At 33.3% G+C, this 25,350-nt stretch overlaps 3 protein-coding genes across 5 annotated transcripts; 2 read left to right on the plus strand and 1 right to left on the minus strand.

Moving 5' to 3' along the window:
- Positions 1-5,424: 5,424 nt before the first annotated feature.
- LOC125204193 (60S ribosomal protein L39-3) lies at positions 5,425-6,003 on the plus strand. Its single transcript, XM_048102767.1, has 2 exons — positions 5,425-5,566; positions 5,665-6,003. Exons 1-2 carry the CDS (start codon positions 5,564-5,566, stop codon positions 5,815-5,817), a joined length of 156 nt encoding a protein of 51 aa, XP_047958724.1. The 5' UTR covers positions 5,425-5,563; the 3' UTR covers positions 5,818-6,003.
- A 2,861-nt stretch (positions 6,004-8,864) lies between these two features.
- Positions 8,865-11,920, minus strand: LOC125203453 (putative methylesterase 11, chloroplastic). The gene is made up of 5 exons (XM_048101797.1): positions 11,364-11,920; positions 10,195-10,431; positions 9,870-10,013; positions 9,482-9,613; positions 8,865-9,347 (listed from the first exon to the last, which is right to left on the minus strand). The coding sequence occupies exons 1-5, from the start codon at positions 11,703-11,705 to the stop codon at positions 9,075-9,077; spliced, it is 1,128 nt and encodes a 375-aa protein (XP_047957754.1). The 5' UTR covers positions 11,706-11,920; the 3' UTR covers positions 8,865-9,074.
- Positions 11,921-19,909: 7,989 nt separating this feature from the next.
- Positions 19,910-24,006, plus strand: LOC125207471. Of its 3 annotated transcripts, none has more exons than XM_048106837.1 (7): positions 19,910-20,052; positions 21,068-21,941; positions 22,047-22,128; positions 22,301-22,367; positions 22,717-22,902; positions 22,983-23,043; positions 23,552-24,006. In XM_048106837.1, the coding sequence occupies exons 2-7, from the start codon at positions 21,263-21,265 to the stop codon at positions 23,743-23,745; spliced, it is 1,269 nt and encodes a 422-aa protein (XP_047962794.1). In that variant the 5' UTR covers positions 19,910-20,052; positions 21,068-21,262; the 3' UTR covers positions 23,746-24,006. The 3 variants fall into 3 exon arrangements, with proteins under 3 accessions (XP_047962794.1, XP_047962795.1, XP_047962793.1); XM_048106838.1 differs by lacking the exon at positions 19,910-20,052 and adding an exon at positions 20,064-20,186; XM_048106836.1 differs by lacking the exon at positions 19,910-20,052 and adding an exon at positions 20,071-20,243.
- The last annotated feature ends 1,344 nt before the right edge of the window (positions 24,007-25,350 follow it).

Here is a 25,350-nt window from a genome sequence, read left to right on the forward strand (position 1 = left end):
AATTCAAATTCATTACCTTCCCAAATGGTTCCCAATTCCGTTAGCTTTATCGTAATCAAGCTATGAATACTCAACAAAAGCACGCTCCCTGCATTTGCCAAACCCAAGAGCATACATTATCGTTCGGGTTTCATCACAAATCAACGACGTCGTATTGGTTAAACATTCCCTAAATTCGAATGGAAGAGGGCGGCCAGGGGAATGATGGGCGCTTGAAAGCCCTAAATTGTGATTATGAAATTGTAGATGCCGATAGAATGAGACTGAGAGGGTGTCGTCTACTCGAACCCACCGTGACATTGGAGCTTTCTCACTCTCACCTGACGTAAAGGATGATACGGCGGCGGGAGCAGAGAATCGAGCCTCAAACTCCAAGTGGAGTTTGAGGGGAAAGGAAGGTCCGGCACGGCCGCACCAACACATACTACTAATATTAAGGTCGTGTGTCCCTTCAAACAAACATGTGATCTCTTCGACTGATATTGAATTAGATGTACGTTATGAGTGAATCTATTGCTTCGTCTAATTCCGCAGTTCTTGTTCCGACTTGGCTCCGTAAAACATAGAATAGTGAAATCTCTCCTCTTCTGCCCCGTTTTGGCAATTTTCCACTGCCAAAGTCACCCCTTCCAAATTCCAACGGTGACAGCCAAATCAATTTCTCATGATTCCGATCGTAGCCCTGCGATGAGAAGGAAAAGAAATGCTGGTGAAGTTAGACTTTAAACGCGTTTGCAGGACTCTAAATGTTCCGATCGTAGCCCTGCGATGAGAACGAAAAGAAAAATGCTGGTGAAGTTAGACTTTAAACGCGTTTGTAGGACTCTAAATGTTCGCTCAACATCTTTTCTGATATGCTCGCTCAACGTCTTTTCTGATAGACACTTGGAATTGGGCAAATAACTTATGCTTTTAAGTTTGTGGAGAATTGATTGACTTCACAAATATAGCCCATCCAAGGTATATGCTATCAATAAGATAATATGTCCTATTATGCTGATGACCATTTACTACGTAATTAACATATGGTGCTCTGTAACGATGACAAACTTTGTCTCCATGTAGCATCGCGTCTCTCTTGAAAATACTCATCATTAGCAGTAACAGCTTCTACAATCCGAAGGAATACAGATTTGTGCATGCGAAATCGGCGTCGGAAGACCTCTGGCCCATATGTCGGGTTTGGACTAAAGTAGTCATTGATCAAACGCTCAGCACCAATCTCGCGTTGTCTTTCACAATACCTTTTTCTAACTGTAGAAGCTTGAGCCCCTACAACTAGATTGTGATTGATGGATAACATGTTCTCAACAATTGTATAGATTTGATGATTTTGTTGAGAAACTCGTTCCTCCCATTGATTGAGTGTTATGATATTTGAATCATCAGAACTTGAATCCGATGAAAGTGATGAGTTTTCACTAGAAGACATTTTTTTTTAAGGTGGAATGAGTACTTGGTGTTATCTTCAAAAAATTTCCACAAGTTATGCATAAACTAAATATATTTGCATGTGGCACTAAACACCAAGACATGTGAGACACAATTGCAATAAAGCATGTGACATATCTAATTTTTGCAGGATAATACATGTGATGACAAAACATTTGATTGACACTGTGCATGTGACATTTCAAAACTGTTGTAAGATAAAGAACTGATGTTTGTAAAACATGTGAGACACAATTGCAGTAAAGCATGTGACATATCCAATTTTTGCAGGATAATGCATGCAATGACAAAACATTTGATTGACATTGTGATGCATGTGACATTTCAAAACTTTTGTAAGATAAAGAACTGATGTTTGTAAAGCATGTGAGACACAATTGCAGTAAAACATGTGACATATCTAATTTTTGTAGGATAATGCATGCGATGACAAAACATTTGATTGACACTGTGATGCATGTGACATTTCAAACCTTTTGTAATGCAAGTAGCACCAAATTCATATCTGTAAATGCATGTGAAAGAATTGATGTTTGTGACATCTCAATTACTTTTGTAGGAATATGCACATGACACCAAAACTCATATCTGCAAATGCATGTGATAAAGTAATGATGTTTGTGACATCTCAAATACTTTTGCAGAAAAATGCACGTGTCACGAAAATCATCTAAAAAAATGCATGTGATAAAGAAATAATCTTTGTGACATCTCAATTGCTTTTGCAGAAGATGCATGTGACCATATCACATAAACTTAATATTACACAAATTTATATACATAAAGTACAAACAAAGATCACACCAACACACACCAAACTAACATTACATAATTAAAAGCACACCAGACTAATATTACTTAAACTAATGTCACACCAAACGAATATTACATAACTTATTGTCACACGAAACTCATATCAAACTAAAATCATTCATTTTTTAAACACAATCTTCATTAGTTGATGTGTCATCTCTTGATCTTCTAGGGACAAGTGCTCTTTGTCCAACAACTTAATCAACATTTTTTGGTACATCTTCATAGATGGTTTTTCCAGCTTTTCATGCTCTATCTGCAGTCGAGCCTTCACTAGTTCGTTCTCATTATCTTTAGTTAGCCTTAGTGCATGAAGTTCTGCGGCAACTTGAGCATTAGTAGAATCAGATTGTGTTACCTTACTTTTTCCTTTTCTTTTTGACTTGTCTCTGCCTATAGGCTGAGAACTAGTTGAATATCCAGATGTAGGAGTTTTCGGATTTGAAGGGATAGTATACTCACCAGATTCAGAAGTCTTTGACTTGTCAGATTGTGTTACCTTATCTTTTCCTTTTCTTTTTGCCTTGTCTCTACCATCCTGTTCATAAGCAACATTTTTCATTGTCAGGAAATACTTGTGTTGAATCATGAATACTTCACTTTGGATGTTTGCTCATAACTTCATTAAACATTATCAAATCTTGAAATTTGTTGCTGCCTCCTGCTTGGTAGATGCTATGAGCTTCATTCTCAACATCTTGGTTGCTCATTCCACTCCTCCTTCGTGCATTTGCTTCTCTGCAAGCAACCACTCATTTGCTTGCATTTTCGTTAAGTCGTTTCCATCGAATCTTCATAGAACCCACATTTCTTTTGTTAATTTCAGCTGGATTTTCTGCTTGACTTTCGTGATACAATTTTTTCACACGTACTCATAGTGCATCTCCCTTCTTATGTTTACCACACACACTATCTACGCTTGCATAGACCCAAGAAGACATAAGTGTTAAATTTTCTTTCACAACCCAACTTACATTGTTTGAGCTCCTCTTCTTTTTGTTCGCTTGTTGGGCATCTCCGAACAAGTTTTGGGTGATATTGTTTGATGTGGGAATTTCATTAGACGTGAATTTGGCTTAGATTTGGAGATAATTCAAAGTTTTGTGAATACTCTGGATTTGAAAATGATTGGGGATTCTAATAAGGTGGTGCAAAATTTGGAAAATTTTGCGAACTTGGATATTCTTATGATTGTTGATAATTTTGGGAATTAAAATAGTTTGGGAAACAAGGGCGATAATTTGGATGATTTGGATCCATAAAACCAAATTCATCAAAACAAGAATGAAAGGACGATAATTTGGATGGTTTGGTTTGCTTTTGTGATGAGTTTTACATGTTAAGTGGGATATACATAGAAAAGTGAAGCAAATGTAGTAGCAAATAATAAAAAATAATAAATTAAAATGAAATAATAAAAAATGAAGTAGTTCACATGATTTTTTTGGAAGAATAATTCACATGATATTTGAAAAGATATATAGAGATAAATGTAATAATCATTGAATAAAATAAATTAATAATTCAAAATTTAATGTAGTGCAAAATTTTCGAGATTGAAAATGTGATGTAAAATTATATTGTTATTGTGCAAATTTATTACAACATACATGTACTCCAGTAATCAAGTAATAAAATAAATTAACAATAAAAATTGAAAAAACAAAAATAACAAATATTTTCAATATTCAACCAATCATATTAAGACATGTGGCATGTGCCCTTTACTTTTTCTAGTGGCAGCAGGGTGCTCCCAAGATATGAGGGGCGATTGCTTTTAATTATTTTATAATTACTTTTATTTATGTTTATTTTATCTTTTATTTGTGACAATGTGTGAAATGTCACCGGTGGAGGTGATCTTAGGACTAAGACCATTTCCAAGGGTACACTAAACCTAAAATGAGATAGGTATTTAGCTCTAATAGTACTAAAAAACTAATCTCATTTTTTGGTTTTTGAGAAAAAAACACCTACCATTAAGTTTACACTAAACCAAAACCTAAAATTTTTTTCAAATTTTGTGAGTAAAAAAGGGATAATACAAAGAATATTTTTTTAAATTTTGAGTTTAGTGTAAAAGGGTGAAGTAAAATCATATTTGATGTGACATTTACACTAAAATGAGTTTGAATTTAGTGTAAATGGTTGAAGATGCTCTAAGATATCATCAATGTAGATATGTACTCCCCTCGAGTCATCATATTTTTTTTAATTTGATCTTAATTTTGGACTGAGATCATCATATTTTATGGATACAATATATTCTTATATTTACAATAAAACAATATCAAAACTTTTTCAAATTTTATAGTAAAAAAATTACATAATATAGAAAAAAAAAATTAATTAAATTTAATATAAACAATTAGAGCATAATATTTTTAATATGGTAAGTATTTACGATAAAATGAGGATGACTGGAGTTTTAAAATGAAAACTAAAGAAAATGAAAGTAAAATAAAATTTATAAATGAAAGAATTAATTTTTATTAGAATTGAATTTTGAGCACAGAGATTTAATATCATTAAAAATCTGAACAGAGATTCAAAATTTGTGCACTAACTCACTCTTCAAATGAAGCTAAATGGACTAATACTCCTTTAAGGGTTGAACTTTGAAGGATGAACCCATAAAAATCGTGAATTTGAGATTTATGAAATTTTTTAACTAAAAAAATAATTTTTAAATATTATATACTAAAAAGGTACTCCCTCCGTCCCACGTAATTTTACAAACTTTGAACCGACACGAGTTTAAAAAATGTAATGGAAAGTGAGTTGAAATAGTTGGTGGGACGTGGATCCTACTTTTAAAGTATTAGTTTTATAATAAAATGTGAGTAGGAATAAGTTAGTGGAATATGAGATCAACTACCAAAAATGATAAAAGTGAAATGGATTAAATTATGTAGGACGATCCAAAATGGAATACTGAATAAAATTACGTGGGACGGAGGGAGCCCAAATCATATTTTATAGTACTCCTAGAACTTTAAGAAAAAGTAAAAATCAAGATTAAACTTGAGATTTATGAAAACTTAACTAAAAAATAATTTTAAATATTAAATACAACCCTCATGTTTTGGTTACTAGGAGTAGTTTTAATAGATCACCCTTTTTCTTTATTTATTTTTTCACGACAGAATAAAATTAATTATTAAATAGACAATATGATTTTACAGAAACTAGGGTTTACATATATTTATATATAAATGGACAGCGTTGCCACTTTGCTCAGAACGCTTCTGCCGCCGTTGCAAACCCTAGAGGATCAGAGCTCGCCGAAGACGCAGCCATGGTTCGCATCCCTCTCTTTCTCTCTTCACATTTTCTGTAGCTCATCCGATTGGAAAAGCATCCAATCTCTAACTGTTTGTTTAATTGTTGAATTGGCAGCCGTCGCACAAGACATTCATGATCAAGAAGAAGCTGGCGAAGAAGCAGAGGCAGAACAGGCCTATCCCCTACTGGATCCGGATGCGCACCGACAACACCATCCGCTACAACGCCAAGCGCCGCCACTGGCGCCGCACCAAGCTCGGATTCTAAATTCGGTCGGCTTCTTTTTTGTTCTTCCCCTTTATATCGTTTTTTGTTTCAATTAGATCCGATGACTCGTGACGATGATTCACTGAATCGATGTAGTGATTATAGTTTTGATGTATGACTTTTGTTTGGTTTATTGAATTCCATACGAAGCACAATTTGGAATCAAAGTATTTCTCTTTTATGTTTTGGGCTCTCTTGGTATCCTTATTTACTAATGTCTTTGAAATTGTTATTGTGGATATCTATGCAAATTGCAATGACGTTTTGGTGTTAGATGGATTGGATAGGTAGAGATCATTTCATTCATTTCATTCAATATCTATGAACATGTATACATTGTGTTTTTATATACTATCATTTTTATATCTCAATTTCCTATTTCTTCCAGATATGCTTATTCTTTGGTATCCACAATAACTAGTTATTGTGGATTGTTTATTCTTTGTTATTTGCAATAACTAGTTATTGTGGATTGTTTATTCTTTGGTATTTGCAATAACTAGTTATTGTGGATTGTCATGTAATTGTGTTGTGGTGTTAGATGGATTTGATAGAAAGATATGTATTTCTTTTCGCTAGTTCTTTTCGCTCGCTGGAATGCACACCCTCAATTAGTAGAAGCTTTTCAACCTTGTTTAGTTTTTCAACCTTGTTTTTAAACTCTGTTATATCTCATTGGGTATTTGATTTTGTTCTTAACCTGTTATGTAATGTTAAAATGAATGATTTTTTTTATAACTAGTTATTGTGGATTGTCATGTAATTATGTTGTGGTGTTAGATGGATTTGATAGAAAGATATGTATTTCTTTTCGCTCTTTTCGCTAGAATGCACACCTTCAATTACTAGAACTTTTCAACCTTGTTTTTAAATTCATTGAGTCTTTTCAACCTTGTTTTTAAATTCATTGAGTTTTTTTTTGTGTTAACTTCCATCTCTAGCTACCCACTCCTTTAAGTGACTTGATCCGACAGTGGCTTGGTCCGACTTCTTGGCAGCACTCATAGATGTGATTTTGCTGATATATTGGTGGGGCACCTAACATAATTAATTTTGAGTAAGAATTACTTTTGGTTGTGGATGTGGAATAGGAGACTATGAACAATAATTAGTGACTATGAACATGACTATGAACAATAATAGTGATTTGCAAGGATCAAGCAGAGATTTATGAATAATAATTAGTGATTCGCAAGGAGAACAATAATTAGTGATTCGCAAGAATCAAGCAAACTTGTAAAGTAGTTGGTTGGTGACGTGGAATTAGGAGTCTTTGAGCTTTCTCTGGATCGTTTATAAGAGTGACTAACTATGAACAATAATTAGTGATTCACAAGGAGAACAATAAGATCAAGCAGAAGTAGTAGAAAACCTGGAGTTGGTTAGTTGGTTGGTGACGTGGAATTAGGAGACTTTGAGCTTTTTCTGGATCGTTTATGAGAGTGTCTGACTGAAGATGTCATCCATAAATTGTAACAGAACCTAGAACATGATTTCTCTGGATCGTTTATGAGTGACCGACATGAAATGTTATCCATAAATTGTAACATATCCTAGAACATGATTTCTTTGGATCGTTTATGAGTGACTGACATGAAGATGTTATCCATAGATTGTAACATATCCTAGAACATGGATCGTTTATGAGTGACTGACATAAAGATGTCATCCATAAATTGTAACATATCCTAGAACATGAATAGAAAAGGCTCAGATCACATTATAATATTAGTAACAGAAGAAGCATCTCACTCTCAAAGTTTTAAATGCGTAGTCCTCCATGGGTGTAGACGTTGTGTCATTTAAAAAAAAGTTAAGAGAGAAATACATAGAAAATCACATTATAATATTAGTAACAGAAGAAGCATCTCACTCTCAAAGTTTTAAATGCGTAGTCCTCCATGGGTGTAGACGTTGTGTCATTTAAAAAAAAGTTAAGAGAGAAATACATAGAAAATCACATTATAATATTAGTAACAGAAGAAGCATCTCACTCTCAAAGTTTTAAATGCGTAGTCCTCCATGGGTGTAGACGTTGTGTCATTTAAAAAATAGTTAAGAGAGAAATACATAGAAAATCACATTATAATATTAGTAACAGAAGAAGCATCTCACTCTCAAAGTTTTAAATGCGTAGTCCTCCATGGGTGTAGACGTTGTGTCATTTAAAAAAATAGTTAAGAGAGAAATACATAGAAAACTCAAATACCTTCGACAAGTTTTGTTGTTGAATCATTCCATGCCAAGAATGCATTTTTTCACCTGTTATGGGATACTTTGAACACGTGAACTGTGTAGTATTTCTGATGGTCTCATAGGTTTGGTGTATCATTTCAATCCATATGGTTGTTTTTTTAATATTTGTGGACACATCAAGTTTATGGTTGCAAAACTGTATCGTAGAATATGCAGATTTTATTTTTTAATTCAATTGAACAAAGTTATTTGTATTTTCATGTGAAGAATAAAATGGCTGGGTTATTTTTGTTGGTTTGCCTTCTATGCAATTTTAGAGTTTTATATGCAATTTTTGTTGGTTTGTCTTCTATGCAATTTTAGAGTTTTATATGCAATTTTAGAGTTTTCCGATGCATGTTGATGGAGTCTGCATACTACGAGTATTTACTTTGATGCTCTAATTTGTCAAAAATCAATCTTTATTTTAATCTCATGTTAAAAAAATTGCGTTGATTTATTTGAAAAGAAATATTTCAATTAACTTGGGATGAAGTTATCTAATGACCATTCAATGTGGAATATCACATGAATATCTAATTTTATTGCAAGTTATTGGTTATATATAGATTAATTTTAGGCGTTCATATCTCACAAGTCTTCACTCAACTTAATCCGGTTAATGATTAAATTATTCAAGTTAACACAAGTTTTCACATCTCACAAAAAATCTCACTTGTTTTAATGATGAAATTTTCCAAATTAACTCAAGTCTACAGACTCGTGAGTCTAAAACTTGTAACACCTTCGCTATGATCGACCAAAAATGAATTTTCCAAAATCATTTATTATAAATATTTTGAGAATGAGAATATCGCAACCATTTGATATAAATATTTTGAGAACGTTCACTAAAATAGATGAATTTCAGTATCAGTTGAAATGAGAATGACAGCCAAATTATCTCCAACAGCATCTCTGATGCCATTTAAAACTCAGGACGCCTAAACTGTCTACAACAATATTTTGATGATGCCAAGTGCAATTGCATCAAGGAAGGAGCTATTCAAAACAGGTACGGATCAAGGAATCCGAGATATTTCAACTAAATGCTTGTGCAACGCTTGAGGCTTCGAAAAAAATGGTGAGTGATCAGCACCTTTAAGACAGAAGACACGCTCCGGGGGACTTTTGTTGACCATGCTTTCCTGTACAGAAATCGGGATAGCATTGTCTTCCAGTGTTTCGATGTAAAACCTTCTCACAGACCCATGGTTTGTCTCCGAAAAGGAGAGTTTCTCCAAAACCGGGGAAAAGGGGATCGGCCTCATCGAGACAGATGCCAATGCAACATCCTGTGGGAAGAATTTGAATAATGAATCAGCTACAAGCAACACATTACCAGTACAGCATACTAAAAACTGAGGGTTTTATTTTTCTAATAATCGGACAGAATCATTTCACTTTCAACTGAAATGGGACACAATACCTTGGTGGGACTCTGGTTAAATAGCAAGTCTTTCAAGATAGATTTGTCAAAATCAATAGCAGTTGGAGGCTGATCCCTCCCATTGGCATATAGAAAAACCTGAGCTTGTCGCATCAACTCATTTGACTCAACCTGAAATTACAAACATACTTCAGTTCCCATCACCATGAATCTCATCCATTGAACGTAGACTCAAATCGAAACACCAAAGTGTGATCATCACAACTAAGAAACAATTGTCAAGTTTGAGTGGAAGGTTAACATTTAACAAGAAAAAGTTCACTTTCTCCCACCATACAAGTGGGAGTGAGTACTTGATTCCACAAATAAAATTAGGTTGTAGTCAATCAACAAATAAAATTAGGTAGTAATCAATCAGAAAATCAACCTTATCAGAAAATATATCAAGGGTACTCTGACCACTCGTCAACATAGCTGCGGCAAGAAAAACAGCTTTTGAAATTTTAGCAGGAAACGCTTCCATGGCATATGATACACATGCACCCCCAAAATCGTGACCAACTAAAATAACCTGCATATATCAAGGAGAGCACATCAATGAGAAAAAATTACTTGAATATTCGGAGTAAGGATTAGTTAGGTGCAAACAAAATTTAAGAAACCTACAAACATTTTGCTTTTTTACTGCCTATACTTAAAAAATGTACATTAAAAAAGAGCCAAAACATCATGTAAGGTTCTAGAACAATAACCTTTTCCCCATCAGCGAGCTTTTCCATAAAATCCGTCAGTGGCTTCACATATTGAGAAAGACTTGTAATATTGTTTGAATCGAATGAATGAATACCAGACCCTGTCAAATCTACTGCTGTGACTTTGTATCCACTTTCTTCCAATAGAGCAATAGTTTTATACCAGCACCAGGCACCAAAACCACCTCCATGAACAAGTACAAAATGGTTAGTCTCTAGGTCGTCGAGCTTGATATCCTGTGAGTTAGAAACACAAATTGACAACTCATAAGACTGGAGGAAGCAAGTAGGCAGAAGTTCGAACTAGCAGTACAATGTAAGAAATGTTTTCAGAAGGCAGAGACACCGCAAAAATAACGGTATTATCAAGAATGTGTTGAGGTGACTACATATGATGTAGTATAATGTTTTTCCTTTATCTGCTAAACAAGTAGTATTGCAAAGAGATTTGATAGGGTCTGGTATCAATGTACTGTAGTAGATTTGACAGGGTCTGGAATCAAATATTTTCACTGTAGTAACTAATACAGTTAAAATCTCTTCATGCTTCACAGAGGTCAAGAATTCTCATTCTCCAGAAACAAATTAAAGATACGAAACTGAAATACCAAAAATAAGAAGCCTTTGTACTGTTCTAATAAGAAAGAGTGTCAAGCCTGAGTTGCTGAATGTTGAACATAACTGAGGAACAATGTACTACAGTAAAGTATGTGAATGTACTTAATTTGACATTTATCATTAAAAAATCGTTTGAATACAGTTAATTAAATAAACAAAACACGACCAATCTTTTTTATTTGAGATTGGAAGCTCACTTGGACCAGGTTAACAGAAAACAATAAGTGTGAGCATAAATGAAGAGTTTGGTTCTACTGTTAAAAGCTCATTCATTCAAGTCATTAATGATGAAATAAGATATAGGCACAGTTTTAAATTCTATAATAAATTCATACCAAACTTAAAGGATTTTGGTTTCGTTTAACAATTTTAAGCTACACAGACTTCAATAAAACTCAAACTAATTAAATTTTGGGGAAAAGGAGATATCACAATGAAAACACAAATCAAAATCTCTGTATTTAATCACCACCCCAGGCATAGTTATTCGGGTAAAAATAAGATTTAATAAAATAAAATCAATGAATTATGTCATTTTTCTGTAAAATTACCTGATTAATTAGCTGATGAGGTTGAAGCAGGGGATCAGTGAGCGACCGCGCTCTGGAGCTCGAGCTCCGAGGTAAGGCCTGATTCCTCTTCGAGTGCCCGTTCGGATACCTGAGCGACGCCGACCGATCGAACGCCGCCGTGCCGCCGCCGTTCTGCAGCTGCTGCTGGAACAGAATCGCCGCCGCGAGCGCCCGCTCGTGAATCAAGGTCTCCTCCTTCCTCGACGAGCGCATCCTCGCCCACCGATTGCTCCCTCCTCCGTCCGCCGCGGGGTTCGCGACTCGCCTGGAGCCTCTCCTCTTCGGCGGCGATCTGTCGCCGCGCGAGAAACACGTCCCCATCGATAACAGCACGATTGTTTCAGAATTCGATTGCTACTGGATCATCGCATGCAAGCAGATGTACACCGTGTGTGTGTGTATGCGTACGGCGCCGTAGAAATGTATACGTATAGGTGCGATTGCGAAATCTATCGATTGGATTCACGGTTGGCAGTTTTGTGAATGTGAAGATGACGAAAGAGGAAAAGGAAAGCAGCTCACGCATAGAAAGAGAGCTCAAGGGGGCGGGGTTAGGGGTTAAGAACGTGGGTAACAACTGCTTCATTTATTTGCAAATTGACCCCTTTTAGTTTCTGGTTGAGGGATATTAGGGCCTAGGGAAATATAGAATTCTCATTTTGACCTCAAAAGTAATGGGTATTAGCAATGTGCTTACCCCTACCTGGGTCCCACAGCATAAAAGCATCTGTATTTTATACACCAAACATTCATACAGATGCCGTCTACACTAAATTTGCCAATTTTTTATTTTATAAAATCCTAGAATTAACGGGTTTTTTCTTTTTTTTACACAAAATATATATAAAGGGTGTTGCTACATGAAAAAAGGGAAAAACTAAATCAATGAAATGGTACGTCCAATGGTTAAGTGCAAATAACATTAATTGTTCATAAATTAGTTCTAGTGTTAAATAACATTTGATATAAAACTTATTCCCGATAAAAAATTATAGCCGTGTGGATGAAATTTACAGTTTTCATCCCACGTTGTAATATCAGTAATCCCCACGTTTTGCTCACATATCTTTTATATGTTCCATCTATCATGGAAAATGCATGACAAGAGTGTGGTGTGACTTGTGAGTATTACAAAATAGTAATTCTCAATTTACTAGTACAATTTCATTTTTCTTACAACTTTTTTTAATTTCAAGTATGTGAGACACATATTCCTAAATTAAATTTAAAAAACTAGAAATTTATACTCCACCTATTCCATAAAAATATGGATAATTGATATGACTCGAGAATTAAGATAAAATTGATAAAAGTAAAAGAGATGATGAGAAGGGTAGTTTATAAATTTATATACCCTATGTTCCATAAAATTTGTAAATAAGTTGATGCATAAAGGTAATAAGTGGGGATAATTTTTTTAAAATGAAATACATATATTTTTGTGTGACGGAAAAAAAATGAAAAGTGCATATATTTTTATGGGATTTAGGGAGTATTAATAAAAAAAATCTGGATTATTTTTTATGTGAAAGTGAAATGTATAATTTTGTTTGGACACTGAATTTGCAAGCTAATAATTGAGTTTCAGTTTTTGAAACTACAAATCTTTTAAGAGATGCGTGTCGGTTTGATTTATTATTCTAGTCGGCATCAAGTTTTTGTTTTTTGTTCGTAATCACATGAAATATTTATATGAAATTTGCCATGGATATATTAGCTACATTGTTTAGGAAATATATGGTACGACATCAAAATCAATAAAACTGAATGTTATTAACATGTGAATTTGAATTTAATTCCCAACCTCTCACCAATTTTGTAACTGTATATATTAACTTTTATAATTCATTTAATACAATCTCTCATTAATTTCATGATCCAGTACACCATATTTTTTCAATTAATTAATTACTATTATGTATTTGTGTTTTCGTAATTTTCCAACAATATATTTAGAAAAACATCATCATTTCATAAGTTTTTTATATTTATTGTTACCTGAAGAGCATACTGGTGAGAAACTGTATATTTATAAGTGAAATTGCGACGTGACAAGAAAGATAGAAAAAGTTGCTTGAATTCAATTCGAATACGTTAATGTTCAATATGAAAATTAATAGAAATATATTTGCATGTCACTATTAATATTCAGGTGTTGAGTCAAAAAGGGTAAAAATTAAACACGACTTCACGTTAACATATTTTATTTTTCACCATTAAAGTTGTGATTTGAATTAAAGTGGTAATCCATTAATTATTTTTTAACCTGTCATAGTTGACTCAGCTAATATAAAAATTAATTATCATTAAACGATGATGATATAGGAAGCTGCCTTCTTCACCTAGGGATTTGTAATCAAATAACAAGTTATTCTAAGTAGACCCATAAACATTTAGCAATTTACTAACTGAATATGGATTACATTATTAAAATCGATTATACAAAAATAAAAAAACAGATCATATATCTTGAGAAATTCCGGAATGAATATTAAAGGCTAATTCATTACTTTAACTTTTCAAGTCTGATATTGTAGGGAATAATTAACTACAAATAAAATTAGGTGTCTCACATAAATACCATTTAATTAATACCACCGGCGACAACCAAGAATGGCAATAGAAAATAAAATTGGTTTATGGTCTCATTTGTTCATTTGAATCTTTTATAATACTATCAAGTATATAGTAATAAATTAATTAGTCGTCCTTTCCTTTTTAGAATATATCTCATAATATAGTCAATTTTCTTAATTCAATTTGTATTAAAAAAGTTAACTAAATATAGAACGCAACCTAAACTTTTGGAAAACTATTTCATTTATCACAACTCCCTATTAAACATCCAGTCAAACACAGCCCATCCCTTTTCACTTTTCTTATTCTTTTTTATTTTTTTATAAACACACAACTCATTTACAATCCAAAAATATTGTCATCTTTACAACTTGATAGTTACTCCCTCTGTCCGCGAATAGGAGTCTCATTTTTTTATTTTAGTCCGTCCGCGAATAGGAGTTCCGGTTCACTTTTACCATAAATGGTAATAGGGTCTCACCTTCCACTAACTCATCTCACTCACATTTCATTTAAAACTAATATATATAAGTGGGACCCTTATTCCACTAACTTTTTTCCACCCACTTTTCTTAACATTTCTTAAAACCCGCGCCGCCCATAAATAAGACTCCTAATGGCGGACGGAGGGAGTATAATATAACCAAATATATTATTCACTCATGTCTATTTATATATATATATATATATATACATAGTAGAATCATGCAAATAAATGGTTAATATTAAATATTACTAATTATGACACTTAAATAATGAGCCTTGATTTAGGGGACATTTAAAGAACTTTTATGAGCTTATATTTAAATACTGGTAGCCATTATAATTAGCAGAAATTGTCCCAAGGTTGAGGATAAATAGGTCACAGATTCAATATTGCATTGAATAGGATGCAGGAGAGTTTATTGTCTGAAACTCTAAATAAATAAATAATGTGGTGAGACATCGAATTTGAATTATGATTGAATGCCTGAATTAATAAATCCTCACTGCGTTATTATATATGCTCATTTGGAAAAAGGAAATTAAAAAAAGATTTCCCACGATTGTTTAGTCACTTACCTTTGAAAAATCAAGGATATCATTGAGTAATTGTTTGAAAAATACATGTGTATTATTAATTGAGAGTTGCTTACTATAGAAAAAAGCAAGAATATTGCTGAGTAATTGTTTGAAAATAAATATTACTCCATTTCATACTAATTGGGTTACGTTTTCTCATTTTGTTAGTAATTTGTAATTTTGTATGCCAGTTGCCTAATTCAATGAATACCCTAGAGGCTAAAAGTTGTTTGTCCACCAAAAAAATATTTCACCAAAAAAAAAATATGACAAAAGGAAGCAATGGGCTTAGATTTATATTCTATGTTGGTTGGTAGTCTTATCTACATGATTCGAATGCTACTTTATGGGGCATCCACTCCTATGTGCTTGTCCTATTGTCTATTTTTATTTTTAGTAGTAAGAACAATTACCTTTTGTCTCTCTAATTTATTTAATTTAATTAATAATAGTACTTCTTTTTCTGTGGACCATACTTTATCTATTTAACATTAAAATTATATTTTATCCATTTCAATAAATTAGACTAATATTTTTTTTGATATTTTGATTTATTTTATAAAATTAGACATTTCTATTTGTGATAACTTTTCTTTCTCTCTAATAAGATGGTCTAATTTTCCACTAGTAATAATTTAATCAGTTGTTTTTCCTCTTTTATTTTACAAATGATGCGTTAAAATTCGTAACATCCAAAAATATATATTTTATGGGACTGAGGAGTGTGTTCGCTGCTAAAATTGTTGATAATTGATAGAATCATAGGAGAAAAAATATGATATTATGAATCCACCACATTTAAATCAAATGGGGCGGTTTGATATTTATAGATTTATTGTTTTCATGAATGCGCCTCGACATCCATATTGGTTTGTAGTTCTATATTAAATGCAACTCCCACCTCGAATCCCAACTACACTATTAAATTTGCATCAATCAACCCTTACTAAAGTACTTCTCATTAAACTTCTAAAAACCAAATTGTTCCCCTTGAAAATAATAGGGGTTCAAAATCAGGTATCCGTGGATAACTACACATGAAAATGAGATACTCTCGGAATCGCAAATGTGTTTGATATTTTATATTTAAAATATCAAACACATTTGCGGTAAAATATCAAACACATTTGCGGTTCCGAGAGTACTCTTTAATATAAATAGAGGTGATATTTATATTTCGATAATTTCTTGCCTATATTTTTTATTTTAAAATATGTAACGCCGGAACTAGGATGTCTATTGATGGACGAATGGAATACTGTATTCAGTGGCGGAGCTACGATAGGCCAATGGGGCCCTTGGCCTCCCAGCCGTTTGAATTATTATTATATATAATACATGTATGCGACATTAATAATATGAGTAGCTAGAGCAGTTGGGCTGAAAACCAGCCTATCTATCGCGAGTACTAGGTTCGAACCCTGTTGGGTGCAATTTGTTCTCTTAGTTTTTATATCTTTGGAATTTGTTGTAGTATATCTTTGATTTTTGGTTTTTATATCTTTGATTTTAACTGTATGTTTTGGGATTTTTTGTAGTATATCTTTAATTTTAACTGTATGTTTAGTTCATTTGTAGCTTTATTCTTAAATTTCTTAAATTAGTAATTTTGGTTGAGTTTTATCATATTTATTTAGAGATTATTGATTTTCTCACATTATTATATTTATTGATTTTCTCTCTAGTAATTTTACATAGATAATTTAAATTTGTATTCATAAAGAATGATATTTATGATTTAAGAATAAAAATAATTCTATAGACATGTAAATGTTTAAGTAAAATTAATATCAATGCTATGCCTTAAAAAATATATTTATATTTTTCTTAATATCTATTTCTCAGGCAGACTTTTTCTATAGCTTATGATCAAGTTGTTTCCGAATATTGAACATACTCAATAAATTTTATTACTCCCTCAATTCACGAAAAATATCTCATTTTGGGATGTCCACAAAACGTAGTTTCATTTATAAAAAATGGAAAAATTTCCTATACTTCACCTCAATTTCTCTCATTTCTCCCTTTTCTCTCATTTCTTTTACTTTACCCACATTTTTATACATCATCTCTTTGATATAACCAGTTTTTCATTAAAACTCGTGTCATTCATAAATGAGGAGTATTTTTTATGGACGATGAGAGTAGTTGTTTGGGTCCCCTATCGTTAAAAGTCTGGCTCCGCCACTGACTGTATTAGTCTTCTTAGTCCTTTTATTATTATTAAACGATAAATAAAAAGGAAAAAAACACTACTTTACAATCAATACCTCCATCTTTTCCTACTCAACTTTTCGCATTTTGCCACCTCTTGTTTTTGGTGTCCAATTGTGACATTGCTATTTATCAATATCTATTTTATTTTTTTTGAGTTTGAAATAGTGTAGACTTTAAATAACTTAACACAAATTCGGAAGAATTTTATTAATTAGGAGGGTAAGATAGAGGTAAGAATTTATCGAATTAACTACGTCCCTGTAACACCTTTATGTTATCATCACAAGGTTTGAATTCAAGGCTTACAATGATGAATTTTTATGAACGATATTTGTATTTACTCACAATTCAACTCACTCTATATAAGGAAAATAATTAAATTACTATACTTTTGATACACACATAACACATGTACACACACACATAATATTCCAAATTATGGTATAATGTCACGTAAATTTACAGAATGGCATATAATACCCTTTATGGGCAATGCTTATTGCGTTTTAATTTAGCAACAAAAAATCATGAAAATCATGTGGAGTTTCTGACTTTGTGTGATTTGATAGAATGGCAACTAAAAGCATGTAGAGATACGATTGTTCTAATCCATGATGATGTACATGATATGCACGTGAACCTTTTTCACAAAGTAACACGTTCTATACTTAACTTCATATACAATCCTTCATTATAATTAAATTTTCATACTATTAATTAATCACAATTTTGTATCCACTAAATTTCACTTACGACTCTGGAGTAATTTCTCCCTCAGTAAACTTTCTGGCCTCGTCACTATATGACAATTACTATATTTTTAGCATGTTAGTAGTATTATTTTTGTATGTACTTTGTAAGCTACTTCATATAACGTGGATTTATTAAAACGAGAGTTTTGACTCGGGGTTTCCTTGTACTAGGACTCAATTATTTTCTTAAAGACCATTTGAGCTATCCGTGCGGACAATTTGTTGATTTCCTTGATTGTGAAAGAAGAGTGGCTACACATGTTTGGCACAAAAACACCAAACTTAATTAATGTCGTTAATTTTTATATAATGTATACATATGTGGTCCAACAATTAATTGTAATAAAGAATAAGTAGCTAGTTCAAATGTTTGGACCACTTCATAGTGAAAAAAGACTAAAGAGTATGTGTATCATAATTAATTCATGTTGTATCAACAAATATGGGGCGCTCGTGGTTGCACACTATATATGACTATTTTGGGTTACTCATCGAGTAGGAGAAAAGACTATCCCTTTTTCATTTCATTAGTTGGGAAGATTTATGCATATGATTTCTTCGAAAAGACATAGGTGTACTTATTCCTAGACGTCTTAATCATTTGGAATTTAGTTATCACGGTGTTATAAGCCCCACCTAATAACAAGTTAGGCACAACTAGTAGTCTAGCACTCTAGAAATCGGTTATGAAATTAATTTTCCTTTTTCTCAAACGACTTACCTATGCCTAACCGCCAATCTTAGGGGTAGGCGGGACACTTGGAGATGGGTAGTTTCTTTGGGACGAATGCCTCTTGAAGAGTAACGAAGCTGTGTGAAGGTAGACTGAAGCCAAGATTATGTTTGTGAACGAAATGATAGAAGTCTGACTGGTTGTAAGACCGGTTGGTTCCACACGGGACTTTCGGAAGGTAGACTGAAGCTAGGATTATATTTGTGAACGAAATGATACAAGTATGACTGGTTGTTAAGTCGGCCATATTAATCCGTGAGTCCCGTGTGGAAGGGCTCTCACGACCTTTCAAAGGTATACCGAGGAAAAACAATGGTTTTTATTATCTAACAGAAAATGGATATTATTTCATTTGATGGAATATAGGCAACATAAAATATCCACTAACTTACATATCTAGGGATGTGTATTTTTTAATGAACTTACAAGGCTCCATTCAGAAAGTAACGCCACTAAATACCATATGCTTTATCTAGTGAGTCGAACTGCCTACCATTTCGAAAAGATAAATTAGTGGAGATATAAAGTGTGAAATTGATTTTGATGAACTGATGATTATGGCATTTTCTTTAATATTTCTGTACTCTTAGGTTTGCTTTAACCCAGTAAATTCAGCCCTAGAGGGAAAGGCCCAATCACTTTGTTCACTGAATTTTGGAATTAGAATGAGCTGGGCCTGAAAAATAAACTAAAAATATGGTTCATAAGAATAAATAATAGTAATTCTCTTTAGAAAACAAGTTATGAGAAGTTTCACGCAAAATTCTGAAAATAATATATTAGTTTTATGTATGTAACTAGCTAACTACTTTTTGCTTGAAAGAATAACCATTCAGCTTATTAAGTCTAATTTATTTCCTAAATTTAATAAGTATAAATGAAATATAATCACAAATCTGGGCCCAAAGTTTAGTGAATAACAAGAATTGGGCCTCCAAAAAAGGAAAATTTGGTCCAATTCAGTTCGAAAATCAGTTATGGATTGCGTGATTTTATCCTTTCCAATTCGTTATATTTAGCCAGTAATTTTTTATGATCGAATCATTTTATAGTAATTAAAACACTGAATCTCATATCCGAATCCAATTTCAGAATTTTCCATACCATCCTCTTATCTTCTAAATATTTGGATGATATAATTCTCTCTTATTCCAAATATATGGATTATATTTAAACATTTACAATCGCTAAATACTAATCGCAATTAGGTCCTAATCAGTGATTAAAAGTTAGATTTGAATCGACGGCTGTGCTTAACGCTTCACTAAACGAACGGTTAAAAACGTTGGCAGCCGCTCGTCTTCTTCCATGGAAACTTCATCTTCAGGTAAACCATCTCCTCGCATTTACGGAGGGGTCTTACTCTCTGTTTACTTGTGATTCTATACATATTCCTGCTTTTACATATTCAATTACTATTAATTAATCTATTAGTTCGCAACTGTTTCATCTCCTCTTGAGGTAGATAAGTGCTTTTTTCTATTTCTATGAGGATTTTGGATTGAATTTTGCATACGGGTATGGAATTTCTCTCTTGTTGATTGTATCAAGTTATTGTTTGAAGTTATCGTTCTGATTCGGATCCGCTTTTGTTGTATCAAACTTTGGCGATGCACCTATTTTTTGATGAGCCAGATTTAGTGTCTGTGGTTGTGTAACCAAATAAGTATATTATTGAAGATTATGTGCAAACAAATGGCATTCGAGATTATGCTGAGACTTGGTTTGGTTTACAAAGTGGTTGATTTAGGAATTGTTTGATTGCATTGAGATAGATAAATTAATTGTTAAGTATGCCCTATTCCCTTTTTTCATAATTATTCTTTACATGTGATGTCTAATAGTAGTATCAGATAATTCATATCCTTTCGTGAGTTTTGGCTTATGCTCTTTGAATTGTTACTTAACTACCTTCTTGTTATGTCTTTTAGCATTGCTTATACTTTGAAAAAAGGTGTTCCTATTAAGTAAATTGTTATTTTGAGTTGATTACTCTTCAGTCTTCATATGACATGTGGTAGAAATGATGAAAATTGATCTTCTTTGCTGAATTACGATATCGCAGTATTATTTTGTGTTGTATTTGTTAATGTGTATGCTCCTGTGAATCCGAAGGAGTTTGTTTTAATATATGAGTCAATTTTAATTCGTATGAATGTTTTCGTTCTATTGATGATCATGTCAAATGTTATGGATGTAGAATCTCCGTATGTCTTCCTATTCCTAAGTAGAGTAGTATTTTTGTTTTGATGTTCTATGCCGTTTACATTCTCACTCTTTGTATTTTCTTCTTTTTTCGCCATGGAAGTTCTGATCTTTGGTTTTTACTGTTTATGATTCAGGTCAATCTGTAAAGTTCCAAAATAATTTTAATAAGGGTAGGAGGGAATCTGGATTTACTTGAAATTTTATTGTAATAAGCTTATTGCAGTCAAGAACAGTTTACAAGGTGTATCATAGAGTTATTTGCACAATCTAGCTTGAGATAGTTCAGTTGCCATTAAAAAGAGAGACAGAAACATAGGCATAGAAAGGCTATGGAGAAAATTGAAGCACAAACAAGCCAGATGGATGTTAATTTGGAAGCTTCCAGAGATAAAAGGAATACTGATGTCGAAAAGGATCTTCTTGAAGCAGATTTAACAGTGGAATCGCTGGCAGAAAATCTTAAAGCATCTGCAGGGTCAACAGAGAACATTCCTGACGAGATTGCTGAGGGTGAAATTCGAAATATGAACCAGGGTAGTATTGATACAGGGTCAACAGAAAGTTCTGCTGAAATGAATCTGAATGGGAAAAGGCCAAGGGGGACTCCACTAAGATATGAAATCAAAATCACGAACCCGGTCACTGGCTACTCATATTTTCACTCATGGGAAAGCAACCACAAAGGGACTGATGACATGGTAACTGAAAATGAATGTCCAGCTAAAGATTTTGAGCTTTCTGTGAGAAAAGAATCATCTTTATCAGCTTTATCTGCTGAAGGTGGGAGCTTCTCCACTTACAATGTTGAGGGGACTTCCAATGTTTCTTCCTCTAGCGTGAATGGAGCAGAATGTTTGTCAAATGATCTAGGATCTTATACGAGAATAACACCTGTACACTCAGTTAAGCGAAAGCTTATTGTCCTTGATGTAAATGGTTTACTTGCACACATTGTGATGCCTGCACCGAAAGGTTATAGAGCGGACGAACATATATTAGGACGGGCAAGTAAGATTTTGCACTGACATTTATCTGAATAATTCTTGATTAAATGTCCAACCATTAGATTCATTCTGACCAAATTGGTATTTTCCTTTTTCTTTGTTCTTGTAGTTTTTAAGAGACCCTTCTGTGATGATTTTCTTAAGTTTTGCTTCCAGAACTTTGATGTGGCTGTGTGGTCATCAAGATCCAAGTAATTCTCAGACCTCCTGAGTCTCTCCGATCTCTCTCTCACCTGTGTGTGTGTGTGTGATCATGTTTTTGTATGCCTATCCTTTTCATCTATTTCTGTCTGTGTCTCATGCAACAATTCCTCCTTTGATTTTCCATGTGGACATGCCTTTGAAATAACCATTCGTATGTAGGAGAATTATTGAAAGAGTTGTTGATTATTTGTTGGGAGATCAGAAAGACAAGTTGCTATTTTGTTGGGTAAGCATTCTGCTCAGCAACACACAATTTTGCTTTATCGGTGTGGTGCAAAATATCTTCTTTTCTAGATATCTGATTGATTCTATATAGTTTCTCTTGATTTTTCTTCTTGTTTTAATGCATTCAATACCTAAAACCTTAAAGTTCATCACTTTACAATTGTATTCATGCCTTCTCAATCAAATTAATTGATACTCCATATTTGCTGTGGTACGTATGATATGAATTATACTGATGCAAACCGAGGGAACCTGTCTTGTCTTGTTGGTTGGATAATTAAGTTTTTAGTTTTGACAAAAAACCAATGTAAGGTTTTATGATACATGAGTTGTTCCATAATTTAATGCAGGATATGTCTCACAGTACTCAAACAGGATTCAATACCCTTGAAAACGTTTATAAGCCCTTGGTGTTCAAGGAGCTAAGGAAAATTTGGAAAAATGACGATCCTAGTTTGCCTTGGAAGAATGGAGATTATAATGAATCAAATACGTTATTATTAGATGATTCTCCTTACAAGGCCCTACTGAACCCGGTAAGATACATTCACGTCTCTTACTCTACTTGCTTGGCTTATTTTGCGTCCTAACTGAGTATGACTTGATTACTCTGTAGGTGCATACTGCAATATTTCCGAATTCATACCATTACAAGGATTCAAATGACAATTCATTAGGTGAGGTTTATCATACCTGTATTTTAGTATGGCAATCCTTCCCCATATATAAGCATCACATCACATTGGTTATACTTCAACTATTAACATCTTTTCGATTTCATTCTATGCTGTTTTCTATATATCTATTATACCGAGCATACAAGTTATAATCACGTGAAAAGTTAAAAGGGTATCTACCCGACGTTTATAGTAGTTCTTTTTGCTCTATTGAAGATCATGCTCATTTAGTTCTGTAGCCTTGTTTCAGTTTATGCTTATGATTTTGTCGGATAAGCTCTGTCGCAATATGTGGTCAACATTTTAGGGTTATATCATAAACATTGAATATATAGATTTGAAGTTCTTAAAATATGAAAGATAGTAAAATTTAGTCTGAAAGTGCGATATCTTCATTTCTGTTTCTACCAGATACTGAATCAAAACATGGCCTCAAATTTATTCGTCCAACATTCATTTTCTTGGTAAATGAGTGACTGGTAGTCAACTAATGAACATTTAATCACAGGCCCTGGAGGCGATCTCCGAGTTTATTTAGAAGGACTGTTGCAAACTGAAAACGTGCAGAAGTATGTCGAGCAGCATCCTATTGGCCAAAGTTCTATAAATGAGAGTAACTTGTCTTGGGCCTTTTACTCGGGCGTTCTTCAGCGTATGCCAAAAGAGTTGCAAGACGCAGTCCCGGTTCCCAACCTACGCTGAGTTAGCTTAATGAAAGATCTCGACAAACACTACGCTTTATTACCTTCCATTGTTTACTGATATTCCTTTTAGGGGAGGTTTCGGAACCAATATGATAGCAGAGCTAGGCATATTTGATATAGAAAGAATAGATACAGATAGAGTTTGGAGTTTTTCTTTCTTGTGGGAGCATCATTGGAGAAGATTCATCCATTCTTGCTTTATGTAATGTTATAAAATGTACTACTAATTAACTTATTCTAATTCTTGATTTCTTCTCAAGAGAGAAAAATGTACTTGACTCTTTAATTATTGCCTTGATCTTGATGAAATAAGAAACTGATCTGTTGGGACATAATTGGAGGTCTATTACATCATGTTTTCTAACAGAAGAGAACTGAGAATCTCTTTTCTTGGGGTTCACAGCTGTTGCCTTTGGCTGATGAGAATAAATGCAGACCAATACATGGAAATCAAAACGTCGTTTCGCAGCCTCCCAAGAGGACAGGAACGGATGTTTTGTGTTTCAACATTCAATGTCGTTTCAGCCCCCCAAGAAGGAAAACGTGGGTGCCCGGGAGAGAGGGTGAAAGCAATGGGAGTACAAATCATGAGACAAAGCATGCGTAGCAGTTGCGAAAACCACAGATGAGAATGTCCCACATGAAGACTAAATCCATCATAAATTGTTACGTAGTACTGTCTGATTGCTATGTAACACCTAGAGAGCTGGGGCAAATGAAGCAAGTAATTAGATTGGGGTGTGCTATTCCAATCTCTATCTAATGTATGATTGAGATATTATTAGAGAAATAGGTTTTGGAAATCTATATGGCTAAATTTTGGACATGTCTAAAAAAGCAGCCCATGTACTAGGATAGAACCATGAACTTGGTTGTTTGGACAATATTAAAGGAGTTGGGAGTAATAATCATATTTGTTCTCACATGGAACATGGATGTCATCATGTGAAAGTTAGGTTTGGATTTGGATATATGCATATTTAAGAAGAATTTTGCATTTTAATATTCAGCTGCACTGACTCCATCCGGATGTACGGTACAAGTTTTGATCTTGAAAATTTGATTTTAGATTGGCAATAAAAAAATGGTCTATTGAAAGTAATAGGTGGACTTGGATGTATGTATTATATACAAATTGATTTTTAACTAAATAGTTTGCTAAGTCTCTATATATTCGCGTTTTGCTTTTGTACAGGAAGTTAACTCGTCATATTTTTGGCTTGAGCATTTTGGATCATGTAAAGAAAATATGTATATTTGTCTTTGGCTTCTAGGAGGTAGTATAAAATATGAGAGCAGACATTCAGATAATTATGATGTTGATGTCCATCAAAATTATGAATGCCAACATGTATAGGACAAGGTGCATGAGTTTTGGTCCCAAAATTAACGAGAAACACACACTTGCATTCATGTATGGATAAGCAAAAGGTGAAATTACCAAAAATAAGTTGAAGGTTCATTATTTTGAGGAATGTTATTTGATCTTAAATTAATTTCATATATCAATTTGGTACATGTAAAAGACAAATTGTTTTTAATTGATAGCATTTTTTTAAAGTGTTAATAGTCATTCAAATCATGAAAATTAGTCAAATATTAT

Source organism: Salvia hispanica, chromosome 2, assembly GCF_023119035.1.
Source record: "Salvia hispanica cultivar TCC Black 2014 chromosome 2, UniMelb_Shisp_WGS_1.0, whole genome shotgun sequence".
NCBI classification, from domain to species: Eukaryota; Viridiplantae; Streptophyta; class Magnoliopsida; order Lamiales; family Lamiaceae; genus Salvia; species Salvia hispanica.

Coding starts and splice junctions, on each gene's coding strand:
- LOC125203453 (XM_048101797.1), bottom strand. CDS start 11,705: ATGGGGACGTGTTTCTCGCGCGGCGACAGATCGCCGCCGAAGAGGAGA. Junction 9,614..9,869: donor TTGATATATTTTCTGATAAG/GTTGATTTTCTG, acceptor TTGTAATTTCAG/GTTGAGTCAAATGAGTTGAT. Junction 9,348..9,481: donor TTAACCAGAGTCCCACCAAG/GTATTGTGTCCC, acceptor TTCTTCCCACAG/GATGTTGCATTGGCATCTGT.
- LOC125207471 (XM_048106837.1), top strand. CDS start 21,263: ATGGAGAAAATTGAAGCACAAACAAGCCAGATGGATGTTAATTTGGAA. Junction 22,129..22,300: donor GTGTGGTCATCAAGATCCAA/GTAATTCTCAGA, acceptor ATTCGTATGTAG/GAGAATTATTGAAAGAGTTG. Junction 22,903..22,982: donor ACAAGGCCCTACTGAACCCG/GTAAGATACATT, acceptor ATTACTCTGTAG/GTGCATACTGCAATATTTCC.